This window comes from Schistocerca americana, chromosome 7 (assembly GCF_021461395.2).
Source record: "Schistocerca americana isolate TAMUIC-IGC-003095 chromosome 7, iqSchAmer2.1, whole genome shotgun sequence".
NCBI classification, from domain to species: domain Eukaryota; kingdom Metazoa; phylum Arthropoda; class Insecta; order Orthoptera; family Acrididae; genus Schistocerca; species Schistocerca americana.
The window spans coordinates 105,659,658-105,683,778 of NC_060125.1; the positions used below are offsets into that span (position 1 = coordinate 105,659,658).

At 38.6% G+C, this 24,121-nt stretch overlaps 1 protein-coding gene across 1 annotated transcript in view; it reads left to right on the forward strand.

Moving 5' to 3' along the window:
- Positions 1–24,121, forward strand: part of LOC124622745 (zinc finger protein 74-like) — a 559,769-nt gene that overhangs the window by 520,435 nt on the left and 15,213 nt on the right. Inside the window, exon 7 of the mRNA XM_047148535.1 lies at positions 15,456–15,842. Coding sequence (XP_047004491.1) covers positions 15,456–15,842 — 387 coding nt within the window. The remainder of the gene's footprint in view (positions 1–15,455; positions 15,843–24,121) is intronic.

The following is a 24,121-nucleotide window of genomic DNA, read 5'->3' on the forward strand; positions in this document are numbered from 1 at the left end:
TAATTTTACCCCTAAATACTTACATTAAGTGACGTGCTCAAGATGTTCATCGCTGGTCTTTTAGTCAGTTAGTATATTTTTCTTTCTCTCGTTATAGTCACTGTGTTAAACTTATCCACAGTGGAAGAGAGATACCATTCATTGCACAGAGTGGAAATTTCGTCTAAATCTTCCAGCAGTTCATTACGATAGTTCAACGACGGTACTCTTCTGCACACAACAGCATCACCAGCGAACAATGTGTTAGTGCTACTCATAGTGTCTGATGAATCGTTTAGGTACACAGAAAACGCTATTTTTTCTAGAGGTAGGATCACACCTCTTCAGTTGCTTTCGGTTGTATGGAATGTTAGCCGCTCAACATAACGTGCAGCGCTCTATTCGAAAAGTATTCCTCGATCAGTCACATATACGAACATACTCTGTATAATCGTATCCTGTTTGTTTGTCCTCAGTGGGATACAGTGCTGAGCGCTGTTCAGAATTCCAAGACGGGTATACCCGTCCACTTGCATCTATTATTTACGAGAGGTCGTGCATGAACAAAATAAGCTGCTTTTCACACAAGTAGTTTTTCGTGGACCCGAAGCTACGTGTCCTACACTAACGTCATAGTGTTTACAGGCTCCGCGATCTTGCAGAAGGTAGGCATCATCAGTATTCCTATGTAATCCTGTGCATCCGGTCTTTTTTTCTGGATAAGCGATTTGTGTTCGCTTCCAAACACACGTGTTTATTCGCTGAGATTCATAGCCTCAGAAGATAGGAGCTACAGGAGATTTTGACTGCCATGTATTCGCTGCCACATGAACTGGTATTCAGTTAGATTTTGATGCCGTGTTCACTTTAAGTACTCATATTTTTTTCAGTGCCAAGGGTGCTAATACAAATTTCTACTACCTGTGAATGTGCGGCGATCAAGTACCGGGACGGTATTATCATCATGGGTGATTACATGTTTAAACGAGAAATTTAATACCTCTGCCTGCTGTCTTCATTATCAGCACCGCTAGGATGTACATCTACAATCACATCTAAATACATATTACGTGAGTAACGGTAAGGTGAGTGGCAGAGAGTACATTGTGCGAGTACTAGTCATTTCCATTCCTGTTCCACTCACAAATAGATGAAGGGAAAAGTGACTGTCTGTCTGCCTCCGTGCGAGCCTTGATTTCTCTCATCTAATGTTCACGATCCTTACGCGAAATTCACGTTGGTGCAGCAGGATCATTGTACAGTCAGCTTTGAACACCGGTTTTCTATATAGCGTTCCTTGAAACGAATAACGGTAGTTTTGATGATTAACTTCACTCGGGTTATTTCACATTTGGAATCGAATATAAACTCATTAGATGCCAGCGAATTCTATTCTGAAATTCAGACGCTGCCGCCACTGGCTTCTACCGTGCCCTTACGAGAAATACTCCAATCTGAATTTGGGATTTCGTAGCTACTCACTTTCGGCTTCAACCAACTTTCTGTTTCTAATAAGTCTGCTTTCGTCGTCATCTAGGCTACAGACGTATTCCGTCTTTGAAGTGCCCACCCAGCTTTTTCTTGGTCTTTCTAAGGATCGCTTACCTAAGGAGCTAAAGTATATGGCGTGTTTTGGTAGTCTCGAATGTGGCAGCCTTTGCAGAAGTTGTAGCTAGGTTTGTCGATTGGCCTTGATCTTCCCTTTTGTAGCACAACCCAAGGTCTTCTCTTATGCCTACCTTTCTTGGTGTGTGTAATCTTATGTAGCCTTTCACTCAACCTAGGAATTTAATTTCTGACACGTGGATTATACTTTTCCGCGGTTTAGTATTTGCCCAAGTCTTACTTCGAAATACCATTGTGGCGGTAGCTATTATCCAATAATATTTTATTTATGTTTTCATAATTTTATTTCCCAGTGTTCTATTGGTTTTTTGCATATCATTTGGTATTATGCAGTCTTGTTGGCAGTGTCGAGTTCTCATTGTTATCTGGACGTTAGAAGCTTTAATAAGCTATACTAACTGTGGGATCTTACCATGGATGCTCCTGTAATTTCCTAACATAATATTAAAATTTTCTCTTTCCTATCTGTGACGACTGACATTGTCTGAGAGTAACATGGCCGATCGATCTTTAATTTCTAGTGTGAATTTTAAGTTGTTGTTAACTTATGTATGTCCCTAAGCAATTGACCAGCTTATAATGATTTCTAGCACTGCCAGCGCAGATTTTACAGCAACTGTATTAACACTAGCCTATTGTAATGGCAATATTTAATAAAAGGAAAGTAAGAATTTCTAACTTCACCTTTAGTTGACAGCTGGAGAGTTTCTTTTCTGCTCCAGCAAATTAAGTGCTTTCAGTCAGTTTCGATTCCTTTTTACTATTATCGTTTTAGACAATATCTTTCATAGACCATTATTTTTAGGTATTGAGTTGTAACACTACTGTTTTTTCTTCCATAATTTCTATTGACAACTTAACACCTCTCCTTACTAAGAGCAATCTTCAAGATCAATAATGTTTTTTTTTCTTTCCACCAAGTATCTTTCCTTTTTCCCTAACATTACCTCACTTCTGATGACTGTGTTTCAAACAAGGAATCTTCCCAGCATTAATAGTTTTATTCTTTACATTTTATTTATATTATATACTTCCAGTCGTTTTTCAATCAATCTGATCCAGCATGGTGTTCCTTTGTCTTCTCAAAAGTACCAAACGAATTGTTTAATTACCCTGTTGTTTTATCTTCTATGTAAGTGCCCAAAATGACCCCCAATCGTATTCCATGTATTTTGTATAATGTTTCATTTAATAATTTTCGTTAAAACCATTTTCATAAACTTTTGTTATTTACAAATATTCAATTAATTACCAAGCACTTGACTGAACTGAGATCTTCTGGATTTCATTATTGTTTTAACATATGTAACTGTTGTATTATTACCTACGCACCATATAGTTACATATTTATGATTATTATTTATGCTTCTCTTAATTAATTGCTAGATTTTAGATAGACTTTTCTAAAACACTTTCTTGGATTGTATCTTAAAATAATTCAACTTTTTGATATTTAATATTTGTTACTGAAATGCAGTCATTTTAATATCGATAGAAATTATTTTCTCATTAAGGCATTTTTAAATGTTATCTCACTATTACTTGTGTTAATAGGCTTCTCTACATTTTTCCAGTTACTAGGTTTTCAGAAAGTGCAATAACTTTTCATTCTATAGTGTGAGAACTTTTGTACAGCAGATCTGAAAAGTATTAGAGAGGAACTGTCACCCTGTATTAGTCCTGTACCACTCTTTAGAGCCTTAATATGTTAATCTTACTTTCATGATCATGACTGTGTACTTTGCATTGATTCATAAATTTAGATTGAAACAAAATATTCAAATTTGTGAACCTCAAGTTTCTCATATGGAAGAGCAAAATATACCTGTTTCAACTTTGCATCTGTATTCTGGTGTTTATGAAGGACTATATGTTTCAAATTGAATATTAGTAGTGATCAGAATTTGGCTAACTGGAATTCATCTTCACTTTCATCTACATAGGTTAGTTCTAACGTTTAATAAATGAAATCTGTAAATACTTTAACGCCAAGATACAGTAGAGATATTACTGACTAGTTATTATATTCTCAGATTTATTGTGAAGGATTATTTTTCTATCTTTGCGAAATTTTGCGCTTTTTGCCTGCCTTCAAAAATTATTTGTTCATGTTTTATGCCCTTTTTGAGACTACAAAAACGTCTAATTCTTGTTTTATTTGTCTAGCTTTAAATAATTTCATTGTTACTATTGTTCATGTATCTTCCTACAGGTCCTTGTAGATATGTAGAAATCTGAATTAACTGTATTTTCCTGGGCAGTTATGAACCCTGCAGAACGTCTTGTAAATGTTTTATGAGACTCAGCTTTACTTAAGCCAATTACAATTTTATCAGTCTTAAAATATAGACATCATCGTTAGCACCCTTTTGATATGGTCATAAATGTGTCATACAAAACAACACTATCATTATTTTCCTTTTCAACCAGACATTTTGTTGTGTATGCTATTAAGATTGCTGCTATTATAGCTGCTGTTTCTTTTGTGGTTTAAATTGTTTGTATCTTTAATTTATAACAGGATAATTCATTTTAATCTATTCACTGCAACATACTGACAATACTCCTTAACATTCTTAACTATTTTACTCTATTTTTGTTTATGTCAAACATATTGGTTCTGTGACAGTTTTTGTCGATGAGCTGATTCATGCAAATCTATGTTCACTTCATTTACAGATTCTTGAAGATCTCCTCCTGCTTGTGATGTTATGCTAAGTTGATACACATAAGCCTTTACTAATTTTAGTGTCATTTTGACACTTTTATACACTTTCTTTAATAGTTTCACTTCAATAAATATTTTAATTTTCTTTCTGAATTAAAGTCTACATAAACACACATCTCCCCAGATTCATTCTCATAAGACAAATGCTACAGTGTTCCCTTTAAAAACAGTGCAGTGAAGATCTTTCATTTGATTGTATTGTTTGAAATTGTCCTGCATCTCAACCAATACCATCATCAAAAAAAAAAAAAAAAAAAGAAAAGCCCTCTCTCTCTTCAGAATCGTATTCTGTACACCAAATTACTATTGACCAGGAAGACATTTATCTTCATTTCTTCACTAAGGATATTCTCTTAAAGCCTGATATAATCTTCTCAATGCTTTTCTATTTTCTGATTTTATTTGTCAAAGAATATGTCCCATAAAACTACACTAGAATAGTGTAGATTTTCTTGGAATGTTTCATTTTTGCCTGTTAAAAGACATAGAATTCTTTGACATCTTTGTCGTTAAGTTTCGTGTTTCCAAGCTCTGCTCACCATTTCTCTAACTAAGGTTGCTAGTATTCGTAAAACAAGTTATCAAGTATGAGGAGGATCACTATCAGAGCAGTCACTGATAATGGTATTACCTACTCTGAAGTGTCAACATTGGATGATTTGAAGGATATGCAGCAAGATTTGAACAAAATGTAAATAGTAGTCAATGAAAACTCAGAGTGTGGTCAATGAAAACTCATTCTAAACTAATGCCCAAAATAAAGAGAAACCGTGCAATAGTATCTAGTTACATGATTGGTACTGAAGCTCTGTAGCATAATACATTGCTTAACATAATGTGAGATACTGAAAATCAATATGAAATTTAATGTACACAAGAAAGCTAAAGTAAGAATTGTTAATGGGAGATTTATATTCGTTGGAAATGTTACCGAAAAATGCATGGTATCAGGGAAAAAAGTGGTTTAAATGTTGCTAGTTTGATCAGTGTTGGAACAACACACAATGTCTTTATCAAGTAGCCATGACAAAAGACATATACCGTCTTTAGAGAGGTGCTGCTAAGGTCTTAATACGTCGATATGGCCCTTACAAAAGTGTAACAGAGATATTCCAAGAACTTTAATGGGAATCGTTTGAATAAAATTCATTGGATAAATTTAAATAATCGGTATTTGAGGAAGACTATAAAATACTTATACTGTCACCACAGTTTTCAATGAGAAAAACAACTATGTTTAAGTCGATTGTAGCGCCATACCAATTGTCATTTTACACTTTCTCTGCACCAGTGAAATATGAAGAGTACAAAGTATCCTCCTCCACACACTAAGAAGCGGCTTTAGTAGAATATTTGTAGACATAGAGATGAGCAAATGGTATTTTCATCTTTCATGATTAATCGAAAATACTTATTTATAGGCAACTATAGTCTGTCAAATACATTTATTTCTGATCTCCACTGTCACATTACTCTTCTAATGAATTCAAGCTGTAACATATTGCAGAGAGCGCAAAATTCGCATCTATCCTGATTAATATACTATTTTATCTATGTGACTATCTAAAATTTTTTGTTCCTAATCGTTAAAGTGTCTTTAGTTGCATTAATAGTAATGACAGAACACTTACGAGAAACCAATAATTCTTCTTAAGCCACTATTTAATCATGTTGCAGTCTCTCGGTCAGCTTTAATTCTTTCTAATTTATTACACGTTTCACTTGTCGTTATCCTCTAACTAAACAGAACCATGATTACTAAACACAGTCACCACAATCCCAGAAAGCTCTGGCCTCATATCAGTGTATTATCAGGGTGTTTAACATATACATAGTTCACTTGCACAACCGAGTCCTTATACATCATTGTATCACCTCCTGGAAAATTTCTCCATACAAAAGCGAAATGCTTTAAAATTGTTGTTAAAGGAGGAGTCACTGCCTTTCCTAAATACACACTTATTATTTGCCTTAATTTTCCCCCATATTCATGTTTTAAAGATTTTTTCAGTAATACTGGCACATCCATAATTTATGTAATAGTACTATACATTTTCCATTCCACAGAAATAACACATAAGAGAACCAAATTCTAGATGGGAAAATATGAAATTAACTGAATATCGTAAGTTTCATTTGCATTTCACTCACAATACAAACATCATATCAGCACATATTCATACCATACCATATATGAAGTCTTATTACAGCCCAACAAGTATAATGGGCTCAAACTCACATAAAAAGCTAAATAAATTCTACACAATGTTATAACTTTGATAGAAACTGTAGGCATGAGTTTTATAGATAGCTTTTCCACACAAATTGTCAAGGTATTAAGGGACATTGAAGAGGTAAACTAATGAGTTCTTTGAGTCATTATGCTGACTGACGCAAAGTGCAAGTTAATATTTGCTCAGCATTGTATTTTTTTTTTTGCGGTTGAAAGGTCAACGGTCCTTGTTCTTTTGCATACCGGAGATAAAAATGTATATTGATGTATAATACATTGCCTGTTTTCATAATTCCTTCTAAATTCATTTTCAGAGATGCGACATATAGTGCAATATATGTATCCCAGGCTGTTTTTGGTAGCTCTGCAGATGTACTCATTCTTACATAAGATAAACTCACTGTTAAATTACTAATTTTAATATTCCTTCAATTATGAAATATTGCTGCATGTATTATGGAACCTGTGTAAGTAAAATGAGTTTTGGTTATTGAATATTTTTCCTGAGTTTCTCTAATTACTTGGAATAGCTCAAATTTGTCAGAGGTATCAGTTTATTGCTTTTGATTCTCCTCAATCTATAATATTTTTGCTCATTAATAGCATTGCATTGTTAGTGCAGTGGTAGGATGTACATTGCACGCTGTTAGTTGCTAAACACTAGTTGATACACATCTGATTTGGGAACCCCACACCTGTAACAGATATCCCTCACCGTGTTTTACTTGAATTATTAAAAAATTCTAACATGCCTCTAATGGTAAATAAACACTCAATTGTGTGATAGTCCATATGTGTTCTAATTGTACAAAGAGATTTATATATGATGTCTTTAAACTTATATCTTTAAAATATAACCACTCATATTTGATTTCAACACATGCATTTTATTTAAAAATGCATACATGGAGCACATCCTGGCAATGTAAGGTGGGGCATATCATGAGGATCAGGTGCACTGCAAAACCTAATGCATAATTTACTGTTTCAGCAATGTGCAACTGAAGTAACATACAAAATCAAAAACCTGATGCTCTTGGAAAAGAAGACTCTAAAGGAAAATACGTATTATCGACAAAGTGGCCATAATTTCACATTAAGCGACCATTAAAGAGAAAAGCAAAAGCCACAAAAAATAAAAGTGTACAACAATCATACAAATAAACAAAATTGACAGATAATAAAATTCTTTTGAAATCGCAACTCCACAGTTCAAGAAAGCACACAAGACAGCTGTCTCAATTTCAAACTCATAATCATTGTTATGCAAAGCCTGTCAATGTGTCATTAATAATTCAAATTGTACTGGAGAGAGCTGAACACACATGACAGTGTACCTAGGAACACAGGGTGGGTTTTGGTTGGTTCCTCAGTCTAGCTACAGATTATAGAACCACTTGAAGGAATGAGTACTAGAGACTGCCATAAGCAGTTTTGGCCATTTCCTACAGTTGGACATGATGTTATTTTGTAGTGCATTTGTAAATACTTTGCGTTCTACATATATGTTAGAGCTGTTGGAAATGTGTGTTTTATTTCTCAGGCAGAGAATATACTGGTGAGCAAATTACTAACATTTTCATGACTGTTTATATGCAGACATTAAGTCATATTTATAAATTGTGCACCATCTCGTATCTTGAAACAGAAGAGGACTTTTACCAAGGAAAATGTGATACTTGCAAATAAACTGACTTTCTTGTATCCCTCAGCTATCTTACCTGTCTTGAAAATGTATTTTTTTCTTTCCAATAGCTTTTATTTCAAAATCTATTTAGATGGTAATTGGTTTTTGGTAATATGTTTCTTTAATTTGATTTCATGTACTTATTACTTAGTATTAGAGTAATTGGGTAACAGATGATTTAAATAGAATACTGACAAAATCCTATGGATTGAACGGTTTTAAATTTAAATCGAGTAGTTGTTCCTAAGTACATGACCGTATTTTCACATTTGCATAGACTTTAATTATTCACAGTAACTTTTGAAATTTGAGAAAAAGACAGCAGAATTTAAAAAGCGAATGTCGTTATTTAAAAAAGGAATATGAAAATATATTAGTATACATTATCTAGCCTTTTTAGGTGTCCATGGGATATAAATCTTCTCTTCCTCACTGTGTCTAATATTCGTTCTATATTTTCCTTATATTTTATGTTATGCCTTAATTTCCATTTTCCATGTAATATCTTGATCCAAAGATTTTCCTGATACTTTCTCTTCCTTGTTTTCTATTACACTAAATTGTGAACATAACGAAGGATACTCTCAAGCATAGAGACATTGTTGAAAATGCTGTACTGCCAAAGTTCTGTATTTATGGAAATAATGATGTTGTTACACATATTCCCTATAAATCGAAAAGCCACCTCATTTTCGTTGCCCTTATTAAGTTAGTTTCTTTGTGCAAAGTATTTGATTGAATTATTTCACCTAGATAATGAAAGTTTTTCCCCATTAAGCAGTTTCCATATAAAGTGTTTTGGTTTCCTTCTTCACATCTCTCATATACTCTGTTTTTAAAAAGATGTATGTAGTCCTGCTTTTGAAGCTGACTCTTCAAGATGATTTTTCTGCATTGTTTACCTTGTTAGGTTCAGCTAAGACTGGAAGGTCATTTCAAAAAGCTAAACAGTCAATATTCAGATTATTTGCTCTTCCACCAATTGTGATTTTGTGATTCCCTTTTCTTTATCTTGTTATGCCAGTTTTAACTCAAGAGCTGTGGAAGTTTCACCTAAAAATTAAATTAGGGGTTTTGTATTTGACAGTGTGCTTCTTGTAATTCACCACTGATTTTAACCATCTCCAAATTACTTTAAGGTGTTGAATAATGCTTCCCTGTCAATCGAATCATTTGCTTTTGTAAGCTATGTAAATGTTATACAAATGGTTTTGCTTCTCATTCTTCTATATCTGATTACAAATTTCAGGTTAAACCCTGGCAATAACGATGAATTTTTCAAAATACAAAGGGGGCATGGGTTGTGCTTTATGCTCACAGCAAAGATTGTTAGAATTAAAACGTTCAGAAATTTTTTAAAAGCACCACTTTTAAATGGTTATTGTAGGTATTGAGGTGTATGTTGGATCTTGATTCTGGAATTGTTATTTAACCCAATATTAGCAATACCAACGCATTTTCCATAGTCTGAACTACCGACAGGGTGTACTTGATGAGCAGGGGCAAGAAATATATAGAAACAAATAATTCATTAATTTTCATTGACTTTTACAAAGCAGAATTGATTTGGAGATGTTATTGATGAGTGAAAAGAGTCCTGAAACTGAAAATATAAATGACAATTAGTACGAAAACTCAGTTCTACTAATAAGAATTAAATTGTAGGTTTATGTTTTACTCAACAATTTATAACAATTACAGAATCCAGTAAGAGAAATTATTAAAAACAATTTTTTTCAGTTTTTAAGATATAAGGTACATGATGAGGTTACAACATCTTCAAATGTCGGCATAAGCTGACCACCCCTTGTTATGGTGAGGATTGAGATTTGTTTTACACTGAATAGCCCATTTCTCAACCCTCCTTCATACTCTCCTAACTGCATATCTTCCCAGTTTGTTTATAATGCTTATTCTGGTCAATTGTTGTGGTCAGTTTTACCACCTTTTTTGTGGATTAGGTGAATTAGTGCTGTTTACCAATCTTCTGGTAGAGCTTTGGTTTCGCAGACCTTTTGAAAGACTCCATGTTGCTTCTTGATTGTTGCTTAGTTTTATTAACTGAGATTTCCATGCTGTAATCTTTTACTCGCAGGTGACTTTTAGTTTCTTATCATTATCAAATTTAATAAATTGATAGTCTACAGGAATACAGGTGTTTATGATTCCATAACATAATATCTGTAACTCTGGATGTACTACTTGTTTCCATCTTCTTAAGGTGCTGGTGATGTATAAAGGAGAACCAGGCCTCACCGACAATCTTTCAGAGTTCGTGGTAAGGGCCGAGAAAAGGAAAAAATGGCTCATAACTTAAGTTCGAGAATGTATGCCTTAACAGGTATGATCACTTGTTTATCTTCGCTACTAGCAAACACAACTTTGCTAGTAAAAGTTCTGTGATTCCCGTAATTGTAGAGGTGGCAGTGAAGACAGAAACAAGAAATTAATGTCCAGTAAACATGGGCTCGAAAGTATGTAACTTTAGAACTATGAGCACTTGTTCATCTTCGCTATTGTGAAATACATCTTTCCTATTGAACAAGTGTTCACAGTGGCTCCATAAAACCACCTTGTTTGTCAGTATAGTTCTGGTAGATTTTATAAAATCGTATCTTTGAATGTAAGTGTGTATGTTGCACTCTCTCGCTGAATCACTCGACCGATTTCAACTAAATTTGGTAAACATATGTCACTGAGAGGAAAGAACCGGTTTCAGGATAAGAACCACTACTTATCAGAGGTGTGGGGGTATTGATGGAAAGGCGGTGTAGCCTACAATGTGCGCATACTCACGGTTTATTCATCGAATATTTCAGAATGAGAGCTCTTAGTTACTTGAAACAGACTTTACACATCGTTTCATATAGGTTTCCCTCGCTGACAAACCCCACAAAATGATGAAAGGAAGAAAATCGCCATATTTTCGCCGTTATGGAGTAGAACTCCCGCAAGAAGCAAGACATTTTTATTTATTACTTATTTACTGCTAACTGTATTCGCCACACATTTTACAGACGGCATTCGCATATAGCGCTGAGTCTAAAGCAAAATTATATCGCTGCACGGCACATATTCGAGGAGATGTGGCGTCATAAATAAAGAGATGTATGGAAAACCGTTGCATCATGCGTGATGTTTTAATGTGTTACTTCATTGCTACTAACTGTACTTACAGCACATCTCACCCAAAAAAGACACATGTGCCACCGGCTGTACTTCGAAAATTATGTCTCTGTACGTCACATAGTTGAGGATATAGGACATTACAAGAATTGAGCTACGTGAAACTGCAGCCCAGAGCAAAACTAGCAGGCGATAGAGATAAAACATGTTGTTGTTGTTGTGGTCTCCAGTCCTGATACTGGTTTGATGCAGCTCTCCATGCTACTCTATCCTGTACAAGCTTCTTCATCTCCCAGTACCTACTGCAACCTACATCCTTCTGAAACTGTTTAGTGTATTCATCTCTCGGTCTCCCTCTACGATTTTTACCCTCCACGCTGCCCTCCAATACTAAATTGGTGATCCCTTGATGCCTCAGAACATGTCCTACCAACCGATCCCTTCTTCTAGTCAAGTTGTGCCACAAACTTCTCTTCTCCCCAGTCCTATTCAATACCTCCTCATTAGTTACATGATCTACCCATCTTATCTTCAGCATTCTTCTGTAGCACCACATTTCGAAAGCTTCTATTCACTTCTTGTCCAAACTATTTATCGTCCACGTTTCACTTCCATACATGGCTACACTCCACACAAACACTTTCAGAAATGACTTCCTGATACCTAAATCTATATTCGATGTTAACAAATTTCTCTTCTTCAGAAACGTTTTCCTTGCCATTGCCAGTCTCCTCTCTACTTCGACCATCATTAGTTATTTTACTCCCTAAATAGCAAAACTCCTTTACTACTTTAAGTGTCTCATTTCCTAATCTAATTCCCTCAGCATCACCCGATTTAATTTGACTACATTCCATTATCCTCGTTTTGCTTTTGTTGATGTTCATCTTATATCCTCCTTTCAAGACACTGTCCATTCCGTTCAACTGCTCTTCCAAGTCCTTTGCTGTCTCTGACAGAATTACAATGTCATCGGCGAACCTCAAAGTTTTTACTTCTTCTCCATGAATTTTAATACCTACTCTGAATTTTTCTTTTGTTTCCTTTACTGCTTGCTCAATATACAGATTGAATAACATCGGGGAGAGGCTACAACCCTGTCTCACTCCTTTCCCAACCACTGCTTCCCTTTCATGCCCCTCGACTCTTTTAACTGCCATCTGATTTCTGTACAAATTGTAAATAGCCTTTCGCTCCCTGTATTTTATACCTGCCACCTTCAGAATTTGAAAGAGAGTATTCCAGTTAACATTGTCAAAAGCTTTCTCTAAGTCTACAAATGCTACAAACGTAGGTTTGCCTTTTCTTAATCTTTCTTCTAAGATAAGTCGTAAGGTTAGAATTGCCTCACGTGTTCCAACATTTCTACGGAATTCAAACTGATCTTCCCCGAGGTAGAGTTCTGTCATGACTGGCTCTCCCAAGGCCATCAGTAGTTCTAATGGAATTTTGTCTACTCCCGGGGCCTTGTTTCGACTCAGGTCTTTCAGTGGTCTGTCACACTCTTCAAGCAGTATCTTATCTCCCATTTCGTCTTCATCTACATCTTCTTCCATTTCCATAATATTGTCCTCAAGTACATCGCCCTTGTATAAACCCTCTATATACTCCTTCCACCTTTCTGCCTTCCCTTCTTTGCTTAGAACTGGGTTGCCATCTGAGCTCTTGATATTCATAGAAGTGGTTCTCTTCTCTCCAAAGGTCTCTTTAATTTTCCTGTAGGCAGTATCTCTCTTACCCCTAGTGAGACAAGCCTCTACATCCTTACATTTGTCCTCTAGCCATCGCTGCTTAGCCATTTTGCACTTCCTGTCGATCTCATTTTTGAGACGTTTGTATTCCTTTTTGCCTGCTTCATTTACTGCATTTTTATATTTTCTCCTTTCATCAATTAAATTCAATATTTCTTCTGTTACCCAAGGATTTCTATTAGCCCTCGCCTTTTTACCTACTTGATCGTCTGCTGCCTTCACTACTTCATCTCTCAGAGCTACCCATTCTTCTTCTACTGTATTTCTTTCCCCCATTCCTGTCAATTGTTCCCTTATGCTCTCCCTGAAACTCTCTACAACCTCTGGTTCTTTCAGTTTATCCAGGTCCCATCTCCTTAGATTCCCACCTTTTTGCAGTTTCTTCAGTTTCAATCTGCAGTTCATAGCCAATAGATTGTGGTCAGAATCCACATCTGCCCCTGGAAATGTCTTACAATTTAAAACCTGGTTCCTAAATCTCTGTCTTACCATTTTATAATCTATCTGATACCTTTTAGTATCTCCAGGACTCTTCCAGGTATACAACCTTCTTTTATGATTCTTGAACCAAGTGTTAGCTATGATTAAGTTATGCTCTGTGCAAAATTCTACAAGGCGGCTTCCTCTTTCATTTCTTCCCCCCAACCCATATTCACCTACTATGTTTCCTTCTCTCCCTTTTCCTACTGACGAATTCCAGTCACCTGTGACTATTAAATTTTTGTCTCCCTTCACTACCTGAATAATTTCTTTTATCTCGTCATACATTTCATCTATTTCTTCATCATCTGCAGAGCTAGTTGGCATATAAACTTGTACTACTGTAGTAGGCGTGGGCTTCGTGTCTATCTTGGCCACAATAATGCGTTCACTATGCTGTTTGTAGTAGCTAACCCGCACTCCAATTTTTTTATTCATTATTAAACCTACACCTGCATTACCCTTATTTGATTTTGTATTTATAACCCTGTAATCACCTGACCAAAAGTCTTGTTTCTCCTGCCACCGAACTTCACTAATTTCTACTATATCTAACTTATCCATTTCCCTTTTTAAATTTTCTAACCTACCTGCCCGATTAAGGGATCTGACATTCCATGCTCCGATCCGTAGAACGCCAGTTTTCTTTCTCCTGATAACGACGTCCTCTTGAGTAGTCCCCGCCCGGAGATCCGAATGGGGGACTATTTTACCTCCAGAATATTTTACCCAAGAGGACGCCATCATCATTTAATCATACAGTAAAGCTGCATGTCCTCGGGAAAAATTACGGCTGTAGTTTCCCCTTGCTTTCAGCCATTCGCAGTACCAGCACAGCAAGGCCGTTTTGGTTAATGTTACAAGGTCAGATCAGTCAATCATCCAGACTGTTGCCCCTGCAACTACTGAAAAGGCTGCTGCCCCTCTTCAGGAACCACATGTTTGTCTGGCCTCTCAAGAGATACCCCTCCGTTGTGGTTGCACCTACGGTACGGCCATCTGTATCGCTGAGGCACGCAAGCCTCCCCACCAACAGGAAGGTCCATGTTTCATGGGGGGAGATAAAACATGTACTAAATTAAATGTGAAATATGTGGCATATATTTCACATGTGTATATGCGCGCCAAGTCACGGGTAAAGCGCTCATCCTAAGCCCATCGAGTGATTTCACGTAGTTATGATCTGGAAAGAAATACTGTGGGCGGAACAGCAGTAGCCTCCTTTGGAGTGGGGGTAATAACGTGGAGAGAGCAGTGGAGAAGAGGGGGAAGAGGAGATGGATAGAAAGATAGTGGGAAGGAGGAGGTAGGCACAGGTAAGTAGAGGAGGAGATGAACAGAGGGGGAAAGATGGAGGTCGACAGAGGAAGGGGGAAGGAAGATATGTACTAATAGAAGATTGGTATAATAAATACATGCCCGAACACATTCTCATCTGGTATTAAATAATGTCAATGATGGTCTGACACCCTGATACACGGAAGACATACTCTTTCAGAAGCTTTAATCATAATTTTAGTGTCAGTGTACATAAACCTGATTTTAATGGTATAGAAAATGCCTGGGTCTGATTGGAACAGCACACGAAACGGAGGAATCAGCATTGGAGAATTTAGTAGCGCTAAAGCTTTCGATGAGATGCACTGGGACACATGAAGAAACTTACAGACTTTCTTTCCTGTGTGAGGACATTATCGTGCCAAATGGCTGTTGTACGTGGTAGTAGGGTGACTTTTGGTGGCGGTGACGGCTGATGACAGACATAAGGCAATGTCAGCTTTGTGTAAGTAGTTGGAAGTTGCAGGCCGCAGCAACGCCTTCAAATAGCTCTGGTGTACTTTGCAGGCGCACGCGCGCACGCACACGGGGGAGAAGCCGCACCAGTGCGCCGAGTGCGGGAAGTCGTTCAGCCAGCTGCGCAACTACAAGTACCACGTGTCTGTGCACGCGGGCACGCGGGAGTTCGCCGCCGCCTGCCCCGAGTGCGGCAAGGTGTTCAACGACCGCGGCTACCTCAGCTCGCACATGAAGATCCACCGCAACCGCAAGGAGTACGCCTGCGCCGACTGCGGGCGCCGCTTCAACCAGCGGGTCGCCTACAACATGCACGTGCGCATACACACGGGGGAGCGGCCGCACGCGTGCGCGCTCTGCGACAAGGCCTTCACGCGCAAGATGCTCCTCAAGCAGCACATGCGGACGCACACCGGCGAGAAACCCTTCACCTGTGAGGTACTACACGTGCCTTTCTCACGGTGTTATACTGCTTTCGCTGATTAACAGATATTGCTATGTTTTCAAGACAGGTTTATTTCAGTACTTTTTGCTATATGTAATTTTATTGGCATTCAACAAATGTAAATCACTGAAAAGAGGTACGCACTCCAAGGTGGATTTATAAGTATGCAGGGCGAATCAAAAGTCGCATCATTCTATGCTACAAACAGGTTCCTTACAGACTAACAGTACAAATGTGTCTCTAACAAAATTGCGGCCAGTGCATATTTTCAGTAGAAACTGAATGTGAAAGAAACAGAGCTTGGCAACACTCAGTGCCTTCCCGCAGCAACGTTTAGCTATATTTCCAGAAGGTATTCGATACCGATACTCATAAGCAACTTCTAATCTAACCGCGTGCCTACGGTGTATCGACTCGGTTGTGCGACTGGATTCGTGTCAGGAAGGTCACAGTTCGAAGTAAGGACCGGAAGACACCGAGTGAAACAGAAGCGATGTCTAGCGTTAAGAAAGGAAGTGTTACAGGCGCCCTCTGTTCCGAATCTAAGTGAACGATTCAGAAGACAATGTCAGCAGCCCTTTTAAATGGTTTTCAGATGATGCTGTTATTTACCGTCTAGTAAAATCACCAGAAGATGAAAACTAATTCCAACATGATTTAGATATGCTATCTTTATGGTGCGAAAAGGGGAAGTTGACTGTAAATAATGAAAAGTGTGAGGTTATCCACGGCAGAACTAAAAGGAATCCTCTGAATTTCGCTTACTCGATTAATCATAAATGTAAAGGCTGTAAACTGCACTAAATACTCAGGTATTACAACCACAAAGAACTTAAGCTAGAACAATTACATAGATAATATTGTGAGGAATGCGAATCAAAGATACGTTTTACTGGCGGAACGATTGGAAAATGCGAAAGGTCTACCGGACTGCTTCTGCTATGCATGTCCTCCTCTGCTTGAGAACTGCTGTGCAGTATGACATTTTTAGCAATTAGGATTTACGGAGGACGTCGAAGAAGTTCAAAGAAGGGATCCTCATGTTGTACTATCGTGAAATAAGGAGAGAGTGCCACGTATAACAACCCAACTGGGATGTTAATCATTAAAACAGAGGCGTTTTTCTTAGCACCACCTTCTTTTCACGAAATTACAATTTCCAACTTTCTCCCCTGAATGCAAAAAAATTTTTTTGACGCCCATCTATCCAGGGAGAAATGATCACCTTAATAAATTAAGAGAAATAAGACCTCGTACTGAGAGATCAAGGGGTCGTTTGTCCCCCTCGCTTTTCGAGTGTGAAACGGTAGAGGAGTGATGTGAAAGTGGTTTGATGAATCTTTGCCAGGCACTTACGTGTGAACTGCTGAATAGTCATGTAGATGTTGATGTACCCTGTTAGAGCAGAGTATAGAATTTTGCATTAATATACTCCATTCCGAGATTTCTACTCCGGGTCAAGCTGTAATTTTTGTTCTCATTTTTACACTATACGAAATACTATCTGGCTTCTAAATAATTTTAGACCAACTACTGAAGTTATTAAACCACAGACAGTATCTAATACCAACACAGAGAATACAATTGTGTTTATTAAACCACTTTTAGGAAGTACCTTGCTTTCGACTTTCAGCCGGCCGGTGTGTCCGAGCGGTTCTAGGCGCTACAGTCTGGAACCGCGCGACCGCGACGGTCGCAGGTTCGAATCCTGCGTCGGGCATGAATGTGTGTGATGTCCTTAGGTTAGTTAGGTTTAAGTATTTCTAAGTTCTAAGGGACTGATGACCTCAGAAGTTAAGTCCCATGGTGCTCAGAGCCATTTTTGAATTTTCGACTTTTATCTGGTCTCTTGTACACGCTACACTACTTTACTCTAGGTAGTTCTCCCGCAACTACGCTGATCACGTAGTCATATTATCTAAGAGTATGGTTTTGCTCCACTTCATCTACAACATTCGAAGCCAGTTTCCATTATACCATTCTATCATTGATTCTCTCGGTTAGTGCAAACTCTTATATTTGCTACTTCCATATCCATTAAATAACTACATTTGTTTTGTATAAAGCGTGCTGCAATTGCTGTATAACGAGTAAGAAACCCATATACCACACTGCACGGACTACAATTAGAAATATAGATTACATCTAGTCGCGGTATCAATATCTCGAACATCGATATTCTAACGCAAATGTCTATCCACTGTACTAACTGGGTACCACAGCTAAACAGTTCTGAATGATGGCAATTGTCATCCATATGATTACAGTGTTGTCAACTTTCCTTTCGTTTACAAGTATTTTGTATCAAAAATATCCACAGAACGGAATTTTTATACAGACATTTCTCTAATGTAGGTACACAAGGAATCGCGCTGTGACTTCAGAGTGCGCCAGTTTTGGTCCATCCTCTAAATGTAGATGTATTTTTCAGGAGCTACATATTTATAGCTATTTTTTCGTAATAGCCTCTGTGCAAGACGCTGCTGCTATATGTGGGGGTAAAGGTTTCAGATCACAAATATGACTCCCTGATCTAATTTTCTTTCGTTTCCTCAAATCACTTCAGTGAAATCACGAATCATTGCTCAAACAATATCACTAACACTTTCATCTTCGCCCTTAAAAAAGTGGATTACTTTTCAGATTCTTAAGTTTCTCCCACTCTGCTTTCTCTCTCGTGTCCGCTTTTACAGCAATTCCACACCCTCATTGCCCTCCCATTCAGTATTTTCATTAAGTCTGAAAACATCTGTCGGTAATTTGTTGTGGGGCTAGCAATGTACGATAGATGGGCCCCAACTTCCACCTGAAGGAGTACATCAGGTCTAGTGAGCTACACACAGTTTCCAGACTGGTACTATTGTACCGTAAATTATTGCCATGTAGAAAGAATCCATACCATTTCGGTTCACTCAGTTTTGTGGTGTATTTGAAAAGGCATACGCATTGGAAACTAAACGAGTAATGGCTTCTTCATATTCCAAAAACTGATTGACGTAATAAATTAGAACTAAATTTGATATTTTCGTGCATTTTTCATTAATTTTGCTTTTTATCAAGTCTTCAGTCTTGTAGTTAAATTCATGATTAAACAGCTTAAATGTTGATGTTCTCATCACCGTTTTACAATCTTTTACCAAATCATTGGGTGTTAACTTTCAACATACGCATTTGAAACTGATATCTGAGTAAGACACTTCTGCAGTCTGGGGAATTGTAGCAATTACGGAGATAATAGACAAAATGTCAGTGCTGTCATCTCTGAAAGACAAGGGACAAACAATCTTTTGGTTTCCATCGGTCTTCTACCTTTACTTCCTAATGTCTCTCGAATTACTTCAAGCCTTATGAATCTTCGGTGAGAATGGTCAACAAATAATTAAAGGTCTTTCCATAATACAAATATCGCTTTACCGTATGATTAATTATTGGCATTAACCCATTTCGTATTATGCTGATTCTTAATATACCAGTTTAGCTACGGCATTTAAATACAAGAGCCAGATTTGAACTAACTTCGAACATTCACGTAGAAAATTGATGGTAAAAATGGTGACTTCATTGCACCAGTGCAGTATCTCATTCGGAATTTTATGTGCGTGCTGTGTGATCAGTCCTTTTGCAGCACACGATTATTGACCAAAATAGTCAGTAACCTCTCCACTATGTCATAAGGTCATCTCGCACATAATTTCTAATAGATGTTTCTTCTGTACATACGTCAATAGCATGAAAGAATGAATTTAATGTTTTTAAGTTTGAGAAAAAAGTAGACTGTTTAATATGTCGGTGGAAGATCACATCTGTGTACTATAATCTGCAATTAGTATTAACTGATTAAGTATACAAAGAGGCCCACTTTATTAATTTCGCTTAGAATTACCATGTCTCAAAAGTGTTTCCTCCTCATACATGTTTTCTTTGTTTCAACAAAGGTATGGGCCAAAAAGTGTATGTATTACTCATTTGTACTTTTTTGAAATTGTTATGGAACTAGCGAAACTTAATTATTAAGCACATCTCCGCCCTTTATTATTGTCTTCACACCTTGGTCCTGCTCCATGACTATGAGGCTATGTTGTAGGAATTCAGTAGTTAAGCGCAAAGTATATTTGACTGCATGCATGTACAAATGCTTCACTGCATTTCCACACATGCTTCTGCCTGTGTCACCTCGTTTCAACAAATCAGCTGCAAAAATTTCATTTCCTTTCATTTCGAATGCTCCATTAAATCAGAATAATTAAGATCCGTTTCTATTTGGCTATGGCACAATTACACTTTATGGTGCATATTGTGACGACTGCGACTGTTAATGAAAATGAACGAAACAGAAATCAGCATACATGTAATAAATAATATTCTTTCTGTTGTAGATCCAATATATAAATTTTTTCACATCAAATATTGATCGCCCAACGCTACTTCTTAACGACGCAACCACATAATCCGTGTCAATGCCGTTCAGTGAGAATCATCTGTGATTTTGTGCGTCAGAATGCAGCACGGATAGCACTCATCTTCCACTGTAAAAACGAGTACAATTATAAACCATTTTTATACCTCATCTAGAAATCCTTGGCTAATTCAGACAATTAGTACCAGTACAATACACAACAAAGCCTCATAGCCACCACACATGCTACGCCACGAAAACCGTCAATGCTTGGAACTAGAAACAGAGATTAAGAGATGACTTCCTCCTGATGATGGTTTGTCAAAACGATTGATGGAGTAAATAAGAACTTCGTGACTGATGCAGGACTATATGTTTTCTTCCGTCCATATAACGTTAACCATAAGGGTCTGAAGCTGTGACGCCCCTACGAAGGTAGCATACAAACAACGGGTCAACGTTACTGTTAGTTTTTAGCGTGGTTGTAGGACATACTCAGATGTAACAGATGCTGATTTAGTACGATGAACGTATTAAGCAATTTCGATGAATCGAATTTCAAAGTCTTACGAGCCTGTTGAACACCAGACAAGAGCGTTAAACAACGAGCACTGTTGTTAACAAAATCTGGGTAAAGCGGCAGACTAAAATCCTTCCTGTATTGCGTTCCAATCTCTGTTATTTCTTCGTTTTCTTTTCTCTAATCTTCAGCAATTAGTAGCACTGCTACTACGAATCATGTCTCTTCGGAAAGGAAAACTAATAATAACAAATATGTTGATGCATTCATGGCGAGGTGTAATCGAGTCAATACATCCTGGATTTTCCATTGTTTGATTTTTGCTTGTGGTGAATAATGTCAGTGTTAATATCTTGAACAGCTGCATTCAAACAGGTGGACGGGTCCTCCTGTTGAACTACGTGTTTCGAGAGAACGACCTCCCGCTTCATATTCAGTGCCACATAATTAAATTAACAGGCCCTCCCACTGCATCATAACCAACATCATACCCTCTTCTCCACACATTAAAATATAGTAACACAACTTTTTTTTTATGTAGAGCATCTTCGTCAGTCAGCGCACAAAAGTGACGTGAAGGCCAGACTGGTCTTCTTCGTACCACTGCTCCGGATGATCTTAGAGCACGCAGCTTCTGCTTTATATTTACTTGTTTTGCTGTCCACCGTAACATTGTCCTCCATTGGGGAGGCGCTGCATATTATGTGATCATTATGAGCGGTGGTATGAAGAAGACCTTTTTGACCTTCATGTTACTTATCAGTGCTGACTGTTGTGTATGGTTCCATACACAATGGTAAGGAGAGATGGGCTAGACAGTGGTGCGGCAACTGTCATCGGAGGTAAGATGGACAGGGCCAGAAATGACTAAGGAACAAGTTAAAAGAGTAAACAGCAGATCTGTGATTTATGGTTCCCAAGTTTACGAAGACTCGTTACAAATAATGCAGCAAGAAATAAGTTGAACTATTACAACAGCAACAAGGATGAGGCCCCCTGAACTAAGCACAAATGATGATATCGAAGCTGTGACTAGACAGCGTCCACCGAGCGAGGTGGCGCAGTGGTTAGCACGCAAGACTCGCATTCGGGAGGACGACGGTTGAATTCCGTCTCCAGCCATCCTGATTTAGGTTTTCCGTGATTTCCCTAAATCATTTCAGGAAAATGCCGGGATGGTTCCTTTGAAAGGGCACGGCCGATTTCCTTCCCAATTCTTCCCTAATCCGAGCTTGCGCTCCCTCTCTAATGACCTCGTTGTCGACGGGACGTTAAACACTAACCACCACCACCACCACTAGACAGCGTCTGTGTAGCATCACGTAGCGAAGAGGCTCCAAGGACGAGTTGACTGTCCTGTGTTGTGGCATCAGAGGGCGCTCATACTGCTGAGCCACTATTGGTGTGGCTTAGCAGGAAAGCTCCTCTGGTCCAATCAGACACCTTGTGACTGCTGTTGACGTCTGGCGGAAACTTTCAGTTCCGTTGCCAACTTTGATGTGGGTACGGTAGTATTCGTAGCGGCACTACAAACCTCCCCCTGCATCCCAAGCCTCCTTACCATCACTACGAACGACGACGGAGGGGTGGTGGGGGTGGAGAGAGGGGGGGGGAGGCTCTTTGCAGGTGGCTATGACGAGATAGGAGCTGAAACTAAAGCCTGTACGAAGTTCGCGCCCATGCCCAGGCATATTTCCTGAACCAGCCCAGGAACGGGATGGAGCGCGAGTACTCACATCCAGAGACGCTGCAGCAAATGAAAACAGAAGCATATCGATGACCGAAGGGGGACCCAAGGCAACACGTGAGGCAGCCACCAGGAAGAGGGGCCACCCCCAGACGACCGTGGTTGTCGAGACAGTGATGACTGTAAAAAGGTATAGACTTCCGTCGCCTATGGGATTGGAGCCGATAGTGCGGGGCCCCAAGGGAAACGGATGGTGTGAGAGCTTCTGCGTCCAGGCAGGGACGGAACCTGAAAGCCTGCTGCTGGATTACGCAATTCACACGAAAGAAACTGATCCTTATGGCGTATCATCGACCGTCCCGGTCCCCGAAGGAGAATATAGAATGTCCAAGAAAATGTGCAATAGAATGTCCAAGAAAATGTGCAGTGGTGCCTCGCTCCCACTGTCTCCATCTGCCATAAAATGTGTAAAAGACCGAGTCGTTAGTGTGATACTTTGTGCGTCTGGGCGGACTGAGCGATACCCTCCATGCGTGAGCGGCAACTTCGGCAAGGTGCTGTAGCGCCATCCATGTAATAAATCTGCTGGCGCGGGTCTGTCGTGTGTCTGGGTGTCTGGGAGCTGTGTGAATATAACAAGACCAGAGTTTAATAAATGTGACAGGCACAAAGCATGTACAGCTGTTGCATAAAAGTTCGTGCAAAGCGTTCAACTTGGGCGTTGTAGTGCAGATTGAATGGTGGTTTCGTGATGGTGCAAAACTGTTCATACTCGGTGGCAACAAACTGAGGTCTACTGTCAGCCACAATCACTTCTGGCATTCGCTTGAGTCAAATGTTCGACGACAAGGTATAAATTGTTGCAACAGTCATGTTAGAGTCCATAGGAACCACGAAGAGAAATTTGGTGAGAGCGCCAAAGACGATGAGCCAAAGTGTATGCTGCAAAATCCAAGTGCAGTCATTGTCAAGATGCTTGAGGTTGGGGCCATTCAAAGAACTGCTGAGGTGGGGCTGACTGATGTTGGCTCTGAGCACTATCGAACTTAACATCTGAGGTCATCAGTCGCCTAGAACTTACAAGGGGAGGCCGCCAATTGTGAAATTCAGATTCGATTCATACTGCGCATAATAAAAGCTCATGGCCAGAGGTGTAATGTGGCAAAGCACCAAGATGCACTTCTCAGCCGTTGTCGAGAAAATCGACAGTTAAAAGAAACCGTTGCAGTGAAATACTCTCAACGATTAATATTCTTCCACAGCGTCCTGGCGCACCGGTAAGCGCTCGGGTTCGTGATCAGAAGGTCGCCGGATCGAATCTCGCGCCATGCAAATTTTTTTTTATTATTAGTTTTTTGTAATTCAAATATATATATGCGCAGTATATATATATATATATATATATATATATATATATATATATATATATATAAAGTATTAATGAATTGCTTATGCATGTTGGTGAAGGCGGATCGCTCTCCAATTGTACCGCCTCCATTTTCCGTTTTTTTCAACAGAGTGTACCAAAGCTCTCCCGTCCGCACTGATTTTCGACAATGTTATAAGTTGCGCTAGGGACCGCATCTATCTTCTTTCGAAGTTAGCAGGCAACTATGCTGTTATGCGGCGGCTCGTTTCGGCCCATTCAACATCTGTCTTTCAAGTGTAA